At 40.3% G+C, this 9,833-nt stretch overlaps 1 protein-coding gene across 3 annotated transcripts in view; it reads right to left on the reverse strand.

The window, feature by feature from the left end:
• Positions 1-8,540: 8,540 nt before the first annotated feature.
• Positions 8,541-9,833, reverse strand: part of LOC102386778 (homeobox protein PKNOX2) — an 836,464-nt gene continuing 835,171 nt past the window's right edge. For all 3 annotated transcript variants that reach the window (XM_025213523.1, XM_014523785.2, XM_014523786.2), the window contains one exon: positions 8,541-8,879. In XM_025213523.1, coding sequence (XP_025069308.1) covers positions 8,721-8,879 — 159 coding nt within the window. In that variant the 3' untranslated portion in view covers positions 8,541-8,720. The remainder of the gene's footprint in view (positions 8,880-9,833) is intronic.

Consider the following 9,833-nt stretch of genomic DNA (forward strand, 5'->3'; position numbering starts at 1 on the left):
AACCAACTGTTGTGCTGTCATGTGTAGAAATGCAAGTTTTGTGATTGTATGTTTGTGTATCTGGGAGTGAACTGGAAGTTGCACTGAGTGTTAGAGGTCACTGAACCAGCAAGCAACTATAAGAATTGTTATAGCTTTGTCCTGTCTGATTTTTCTTACCATTCTAGATAACTTAGGAAGTGAGGGAAACATTTAAGAGACCCCAGGTCCAAAAGATGAGAAATACATCCTGGATGAAACCTGGGCTTATGCCTACTGGGCACATATACACGTGATGCTTACTGTGTGCTAGTCCAATAACACTGTACAATAATGTGTCACGGCAAAAACTGTGCTAATAGCCTACTGTGCAGTGTTATTAGGCCAATGCCTAATAACAGTAAGAATCACTAAATAACATTTCGCCAGTGCTACTACGTAGTAAATACTGTGCATTTAGTAAGTTAAGGAAGTACTAAACTAAATGTGCAATATTTAAGGCACATTAATAAACACGTGGACTTGCCCACTCCAGAGCAAAAGAAAACATTTTAGACCATATCCAAATAATTCTTATTGGACGTAAATATGGAAATTAGGTTCCTAAACCAGTCCCACTCTATTGCCCCCCAAACCACCTAGAATTATTAGACTGATGGAATTTTGGTATATTTTTGGTGAATGCATATAAATCAAAAAACAGATAATGAACTGAACAATTAGCCCAATCTAGCTAAAAGTGAACCAATGATGGGAATGTTGTGCCTGAGGGCTTGTCTAACATCTCTCCTCCCCAGAAAAAAAACCAAAAACACAAAAAACCCACTTTATTTCTTCCATATTTCCAGGATCATCGTGGCTACAACACTCCAACCCTATTATAGATAACACAGATAAGAGATGGGGAAAGAGATAAATGTTGCAGGTAAGAGGCCCACACAGCTGAGTTAGGTCCCATTGCAACTAATGGCCAGAGAATTGTAAACAGAGGTTTTGGGATAACTCTGCCTTTTATGCCTTTGAGTGGTCAGGAATTAATCTATGGGGTGCAGGAGACAGGGGCAGTCCCCGTGGATCAAACAGAGTCTAAGGATGTCCTGAACTTAGATGCCACATACATGTGATTTAAGCATGCCAGTTTGTGTAGCAAGCAGCAGACAAATGATCTGCCTAGAGTCACATCTGACCACCTTGGATTCCCCAGTCTGAATGATCATATAAGGGGTTGTATCAACCTATTTTATAGCAAGGGAAAAAAAAATTGGCAATGGGAATAATTTAAATGAGGCAATCTCCAGAGGTGTTCCAGCTCAGCCACCCTTAATGAATACGTGGGCTTGGACAAGGCAATTAACGTTCTCATTTCCCCACATAAGTTTATGATTAACCAAACTCCCTTCAAGATGGATAGGCATTTGGTTTAACAACAGCAAGCAAAGAGTAATAATAAATGTATCTATATTGGAATGACAGGAGGTTTTGAGTGAGGTCCCTTTTACAGGACCAGACACCAAGGGTGGCCATGATGTGCCCACCCTCAAGGATGACTGTGACACCCCCTAGTGGCCAAACTACCTGTCCACTCAGCTCCTCAGGGCAACCTCCTTTATCTTCCATCTTCAACACCTTGATGGAAATTGTACATTTTACTTGGGAGGTGGTTCTCCAGAGTCCTTGAGTATGCCTGCTGGACCCCTATTTAGCCTGTTTTTTCCTGCTTTTCAGGCCCCAGTTTTGCTTCTGGAAACTGACCCAAATTCTGCTACTACTCTGCACCCCACTGGCACCCACATTTCATTAACCAATAGAGCACTATCTGTACCATCAAGAGCTAACTCACCTTAGGGGCATTAATCATGGCCTCCAGCACCCACCCTCCCACATCTCACGAGTCTCTCTCTCAGTCCACTTACCAGACTTCCAGGCCCCCTGGACCTAGTAAGGCCCTATTGAATTATCTAGGCCCCAGGCCCTATCATGGCTAGAACTCTTCTCAGCCCTAGCCTACCTGGCTCCAGTCTGGCATTGGCCCTCTCGGCCCTAGCCCACCGTCCTTTGCCCCTTTGCAGGGCTTGAAACCCAGAGTGCCCCAAGCACCCTGCTGTATGGCCTCCAATCCATCCTTACAGCCAAAATCAAGTCCTCCAGTTAAACCAAAACTGAAATACCATCCATCTGCTTCAAATAAAATTCTTAAAGATCCTCATACTGCTGCAGAAGCCCCCTCCCCTCTCACTGGCTCTCTCCTAACCCCATGGAGTACTTCCAGGCCTGCTTTTGCTCCCTGACATCCAAGGCTGGAAAGAGGGTAAGAGCTCCTTACTCTGCAAAGCTCAGGGCAACACTGGTATCTCTACCTCAGGCATCCAAGGTTATTATTGCCTGAACTCCTCTTCTGGTCAGGTGTTTCCCTGACCAACCACACTTGTGTTCCCTAGGCCTAATGGGCACAACTGCTTATCACATAATGCAGAAAGATTGCAAACTATTGAACAATAGGTTCAAGAGGACAGAACTCCAGGAACGTAGGAGGGAAACAAATGCAGCGCAGCCAGGAAAGCAGCATTAAGCTGCTCATTAGTAGGCCCTGGTTTAAATTGAAGGCCCAGCTTAATGGCGCAATGGCTCCTTTAATCTTGGAGTTCCCCTTGCATGCCCCCCATCGATTGGTGAAGGGGCCCCATCAACCCCACCACTTGCTCCTGAGGGCTGGGAAGTGAAAACCATGTTTTTAAATATGCTACAGTGTTTTCCTCTCTCCACTTGCTGCTGACTGGACAGGAGACAAAAACCACAACATATGTAAAACCATGGTTTTTGCCTCCCAGTCATCAGGAGTGAGCAGTGGGAACAATGGGGCCCCTCCACCAATCAGCAGCAGGTGTGTGCATGGGGGGGAACTCTAAGCTTAAAGAAGCCATTGCACCATGAGCTGAGCCTGCAATTTAAACCAGGTCCTACTAATGAGCAGCTTAGTACTGCTCTCCTGGCTGAGCTGCAGTTGTTTCCTTCCTACCTTCCTGGAGCTCTGTCCTCCTGAGCTATTGTTCTGGAGGTATCTACCACGTGGTTTTTTGGGGCCCTTTCACTCCCTAAGTGCCTGTTCACCTGTAGCTAGCTCAGGCTCAGTTGCCTGCTCCTCCTACATGTGGACCTTATCTGTTATACTCTCCACCTTAAAGTAAGTTTCTGGCTCTGTTACAGTCCTATAGGGGTCTGTCCTGAGTCCAGTGCTATTCAATATGTTTATCAATGACTTGGATGCCAGGAAGAGAGCTTCCTGAGCAAGATTGGTTATGACATGAAAAAGAAAGATTGCAAACTACTGAACAATAAAGGTAGAACACAGAAGGATTGTAATACATTGGAAGCTGAGCTAGAGACAACAGGATGAAACAATGCAGACAAAGGCAAGCTTCTACACTGAGCAAAGAATAATCAGCAGCACAAATATAGAACATATAATAACTGGTTGGGTGGCAGCACTGGTATGAAGGATCCTGGGATTTTTGTAGATCACAGTTTCAATATGAGCAAACAATGTGATGCAGGTGCAAAAAAAAAGGCCACTGTGGTTCTGGGCTACATCAACAGGAGTATTTGATGTAAGACAGTGCCACTCATTTGGCACTGGTTGTAGTTCTGGGATACACATTTTAAAAAGGATGAACAGACACTAGAGAGGTTTCAAAGCCACACAAGAATTTGGATTAGGATTTGGAATGCAACCCATACAAGGATAATTTGAGGAAAATTAGCATGTTTATCTTGCAGAAACGGTGATTAAGGGGAGGAGGGCATAACAGCCCAGTCAGTACTATTAGGAATATGAAAAGTAAGTAGCATTTTGAGCTGGATTGAGCAGACAAATATCAATTAATAGGGATTTGCAGGAGCAGACTTGATTTACGGGTGCAAATTCATTATAAAAGTCTATTTTAATGAAAATTACAGAGGTATTTTCAATTCCTGGACATTTAGTTCACTGTGTACATGTCTACATGTACTTTTACACGTGCCTAAACTTAAGGCACATTTGCCTAATGTGCATTAAGTCAATTTAGATGCATGTCTACATGTGCACATGCTAAGGCACATTAATGCAGTGTGCGGATCGGCTTGGGACTAAAGTTAGTCTCAAGTCAGTCAACATACACAGCGTCAATGTGCCTTAGTACATCTACATATGTGTTAAAGGTTCTTTAGTTATTTGTGCCTAAATTTGATACCTGCTTCTGCAGATATCAAATTCAGGCATGAATAGCCTAAAATCACCATTTTTAAGGTACATTAAGGGTGAACACATGTAGTTCCATGCTCTTAATGCACCTTAAAAATGGCTAATGCACCTTAAATCAGCACATGTAGACACACCCAGTAAGTGGTGCTAAGTGGAACTAGTAAGAATCAAATTACTAGTATGAAAAATTCTCTCTACCGTGAAAACCTTTCCCATTCTTAACTATGGTAGAATCTCATTAAAATATGAATTCTCCATCAATTAATGTATTAATGAATTGAGAGTAAGAGTAAAAAAAAATGTGGTGGGGGGGGCGTGCAACTGCACTGTGGTAATTTATTTTCTCCTACCTTATGATATTGCACAAGGGCAATTTAGCCTCATTTCATTCATGGATAAGTTGTTCCAGTTTAGCTTTCACTTATCATGGGGTAAGAATGGTCAGATGGCCATTTGCTTTAGCTGAGAGCACTTGTTTAAAGTTATGGGCATATAAACAGTTATCACTGATCAACATACCATGAGAAGTATCTCTAAAAGAGAACTGAGGGCATAACCATTTTCTTTATTGACAGACAGTTAAGATTTCTCCCTACCAATTCAGCATGTTTCACATTTTGACAGTTTTATTAACACAGCGACACATCTGTAAGTAGGCCATTTACTCTACTACCTGTGACAGGCAAGTTAGCAACATGCTCAGCTTCACAGACCTGCTTTGTATTTCGTAAAAAAACAACCTGGAGTCCACAACAAATCAAACCAAGAGCCCTTTCAGGCACTAGAAGGGAGATAAATTTAGTTCTAGTTCTCACATCCTAATACTCTCTTGGAGTTCTTAATTCTTCCATCATTAGATGTTCACCACTTCCAACTGAACCCAAGCCTTCTAGCCAGGCATACTATTATCCACTGATCCCCTGCAGCTGGGTCCCTAGCCCTTGAGGGGTTGAGCACTTCTTTACAATCTTTTTGTTATAGATCCCTCACTTTTCTATAGCCTCTAATATGCCTTACATACTGTATTTTATGTTCTAAGAAGTACAGCCATTTCCACTTTTTGTGCCCAAGAAAATACAGCTACATGTGAAAGGCAACATTAGTAAAATTTTATACTAATTTTATATTATCTTGCTCCTAGTGAAAACATTTACAAAGAAAAAAAAATGTCCTTCTTTGTGAAGAATAAAACTGTGAAATTAAGAACCAAGGCCAGATGTTCAGTACTATTTAGCTGTCAAAAGAGATGGCAGAAGTTTTAAGTAATTTTCAACATCTTAGGTACGCCATCATTTTTTAAAAACCTAAGAGATGCCTAGCAGCTTTTTTCAGCTTCTAAATTACTTTGAAAATCTGACCCCTAACAAGAGCTTTGAAAATTACCATATCAAAGAGCACACGGATTCCCAGGGCATATGTAGCCAGAGATGAGATTCCTGGATCTAGAAAGGTTGTGATATAGGTTTCCATTAAAACACACCTTTACAAACCTAGGATTTTCCAGTGCTCCTATTACTATTTCTGAAGTTTCTACAAGTGCCATAAATGAAGGCAGTAATTTAAAGATACTACTGCAATCATAGAAGGCCTAGGCCCTTGACACACATTACATTTAAGATGCCATTAACAGGTTAATTGCACCTTAAGTAGTAACCCGGCCACATGTTAATGGCAATTTAAGGAATGATAATACAGTTAATAAGCCACAAAGTTATTCCACATTTAATGTATAACAACTTTGTGGCTCATTTGTGCCACACCTTAAGTTGAATATGTGGCCAGTTGCCAGATCCTGACACTCATCTTAGTGTCAGACTCCAGCATAGAGCAGCCCTACAGGTTGGACCACAACTGTCCCAGCAGCCTGATTCCAGGGTCCCGGTGCACTGGGATTTGGGGTGGAGTCAAAACTTTATGTTCCATCCAACTGGACAGCACATGCATTTTAAAAGTCCAGGTGCACAGACCCTGGGATTGGGCTGTTGCAGCACAATCCCAAAATCCTTATGGGCTGGCATGGAGTCAAAACTATGTGAGTCATTAGATACCTGTTCAGTCCCCAGCCCCAACTGACAATCAGGTGATTGTTGGCAGCTGTGTTTTAACTTGTGGTGCAAGGGAAGCCCAGGATCATGATCCTGGGGTCCACCTGCACTGACAAGGAAAATATGATAAAGTTCTAATCCCCAATCCCAAACTTGTTTTAGGATTGTGGTTTAGATCCCATGGTGCCTTAAACTGTAAAACACCCTATTGTTTGCTTGCATTTGTTGCAAAAATGAGCTGGAAAATAGGACATTTCAGAGCAACCCTTTTACTGTCACATTGTAGTCTCTGAGGGGTATGACCAGCCATAGGACCTATTATTTTGTTCCATTTTGTTTTATTTTATCATCTTTACTGGCTTCCTTTCTGGAGCCAAAAATAACGAAATATGTCCTTCCTTGTTTTCAAAACTCATAAAGGACGTTCTTACCCTAGTATATGAAAGTATCTATAAGAGGTAAAGAAGCAAAATGCTTTCTGTTTTGTCCCTTGTTCTCAGCACCTCAGAATGTTATAAAATTTCCAAGTCTGATCTGCCCCCAAATTAGTTTTTATTTTTATTAGTTTTTAAAGATTAAATAAATCCATTGAATTGTTTGCAGATTTAAGAAGGTGCAAACATAACATTTTCCCATCTTAAAACTTCTAAACACCCTGCTTAGTCCAGTTTAAGTTAGAAACTGAAAACCAACCTGTGCAAAGGGCCTGATCCTAAATCCACTGTTATTAATGGGAGTCTAATTTATCTGCTCCATGGTGGAGACACGTTGGGTTGATTTTTTTTACATGGGAGCTTTGGAAAATCCTGGAAAACTGCATCTGATAGATTTGCTCCCTAGGAGAACCCAAGCCTTTCAGAAGGTACAAGATTACCACATGAACATTCCTTTTCTCCAGATGATCCATCAGAATTCTAATGGGCTCAAAGAGAATATCATACAGCTTGGTATCTACAAAAATGTCTTCACAACATGGTATTTCATTTCCATTGTGGAGATGATCAGAATCTATTAATCAGAATCATTAAAATGATTGATTTTCTCTTTTTCCTCTTTGTTCTACTAATTTCATTATGTAATATAGTTTTGATTGCATCAAAAACAGTCAGATAAAATGCGTGGGATTCCCAGTAAGACCGAGTTAACATTGCTGAAGTCACCTTAGACAGATGGCAGGGGGTAGAATTGTACCTTGTAGGCTATCAGACTAACACACCTTTCTCTGCTCATGAAGTTACCATAGTCTATGTACAGTAGAACCCATATTGGGATAGTTTACAACCTGCTTAATTTGAAGTGGGCTGCCAAAATAATGACAAGTGATTCAGCAGATGGCTATAGCTTTTACTGCAAAAAGCTTCACTTCTCCACTCAGCTGGAGCTCATTAGCAGTCCCACAGAGATGACTAGAGAAGCAGTACTCCTTGAAATAGAAGCCAAGCAAATAACTGGAGCACCTAACAGGTCCAGTACAACTATATGCTGTGGCAATATATGCCCCAAGCTAGTTCACAAGCTCTCATTTTACTGAAGAAAGAGGGGGTGAGGAATGTTATGCTATAAAGAATCCAAGTCCTATAGTATTCCTTTACTTTGTAATGCATTGTATTATCTTTTATATTTATTTTTAATTGCTATTAAGTATTCTATTAGGTTAGGGGGAAAGAAAGTGTTGCAAAACTCAGGACCAATACAAATTTTCTTAGTAACAGGAATAAAAAAATGCCTGTGCAATCTTTCCAACTCAAGTACTAAAGCACTGAGAAAATGAATTAACATATTGTTGACTAGAAACTGAAATGCATTCAAATAATCTATTTTGATTCTTTAAGCTAAAAAAATCTTAAATAAGAAAACAAAGTCAAATAGCACAAAAGCATAAAGTCAATAATTTTTTTAATGATTTTATTAGTATTTATCTAGTTTGTGCAAGAAACAAAAATAGCACTATATGGGCATTAATACTATATGGGCTCCAGGAATATGGAGGAGGGGGGCACTTTAATTAGAGTGGCTCCTAGAGCTGCTTTAATTAAAGGACCCAGAGTGTCACTTGTATCAGTGTCCCTGTGCTGAAAAATGGTGGCAGGGATGCTTTAACTGAAGCTCATCAAACAAGACTTAGTTAAAGCACCCCCGCCACCATTTTTCAGCATGGGGATGCTGATAGATATGACACTGGAGTCTGCTGGAGTGCAGTACTTATCACATTCCATCAGACTCAATTAATTGCTGTAATTACAGTACATAGGAGCAGCCTCCCTGCATATAGGTGCCCTCTATGATTAATATATATATACATTTTAACTTTACTTTCTTCTTTAATTACTGACCCTCCTAAAGGTTTTTTTTTTTTTTACAACTATCAAAGAGGAAGCACAGAATAAAATGTTTAGCTGTATAAAGAGGCGATGTTAAATGAGTACCCACAAAGAAGTATATGGAAAGAGAGGGAGTTAAAGTGTTAATCTCTCACACACTTGTTGACTTCTCACCATAAGATGCTGGAAGAGCCAGGAACGCATTATGTTTGTAGCATGCTTTGGTAGCACTCCCCTTTTGTTCTTTGACTTCTTATCTTCACTGTCAAGGAGGGAGGTCAGGTCCAGGTTAACCTACAGGGCAGGAAAAGGGAAAGAAAAGCTTAAAGGACAATGCAGATAAAAGGAACAGTGTTACCATGGAGATGCATCAGACAATGGTTGACTGATTTTATGGTGATTTTCCTGGGCTACAGAGATTCCTGCCATTCCCAGAGGTAAAGGCAACACATCTTAAGTGAATTTTATTCCAAAAAGGCATATAAAATATTAACAGCTTTTACCATGTGACTAAGAGCAAAATACTCTACTTATTGAAAATATAGCACTGGCAAATAAAATAAGATTTTAGTGTGTTTCTGTATCCATGGTGATTTAGTCAGTTGCAATTAGTTAATCACTTCTGCACCCCTTTTCTGCATGTTTTCATCAGTCACTGACTTGTTTCTGAGCTCTTGCATATACTTAGAGAATGGCCTTAGTTTAGCAATTAGTGGCCAGTATTTGGTGCTGCCGCACCATTGCTCACTCTTCTTTACCTTGGTTCTAAATCTTGATTAGACTGATGAAAATTACACCTTACCTTTGTGTCTGCTTTAGTGAACTAATCCATACATTTCTTCCTACACGTAGATTTAAGCACAGTAATTTATTGCACTGACAGATACTACTTGTATCTGATGGGACTATCCAGCAGCATATTAACTTAGTCTACTGTGCCCTAATTGCTGTGCACATGTAGATGGCGATGCTTTACTGCACAGAAAGTTAGTCTGCTGTGCAGTAAGGCATGTCATGTAGATGAACCCAACTGGGGGATATTTGAATTGTTGTATAAAGGCAAATTTTAGGCTGGCCAGGTAGGCTTCAAACTAGATTTGATATCTGAGGTTCTGACTATAACTTTTTTGGTCACTGATGCAAATTAAGTCAATGGTTTTAAAGAAACATCTATGGTGACTCCAAGGTCTATTTTCTCAGTTATAAGGACTGATTTAGAACCCAGCACTACATATACACAGTCAAAGT

Source organism: Alligator sinensis, unplaced genomic scaffold (genome assembly GCF_000455745.1).
Source record: "Alligator sinensis unplaced genomic scaffold, ASM45574v1 scaffold385_1, whole genome shotgun sequence".
Taxonomy (NCBI): Eukaryota; Metazoa; Chordata; order Crocodylia; family Alligatoridae; genus Alligator; species Alligator sinensis.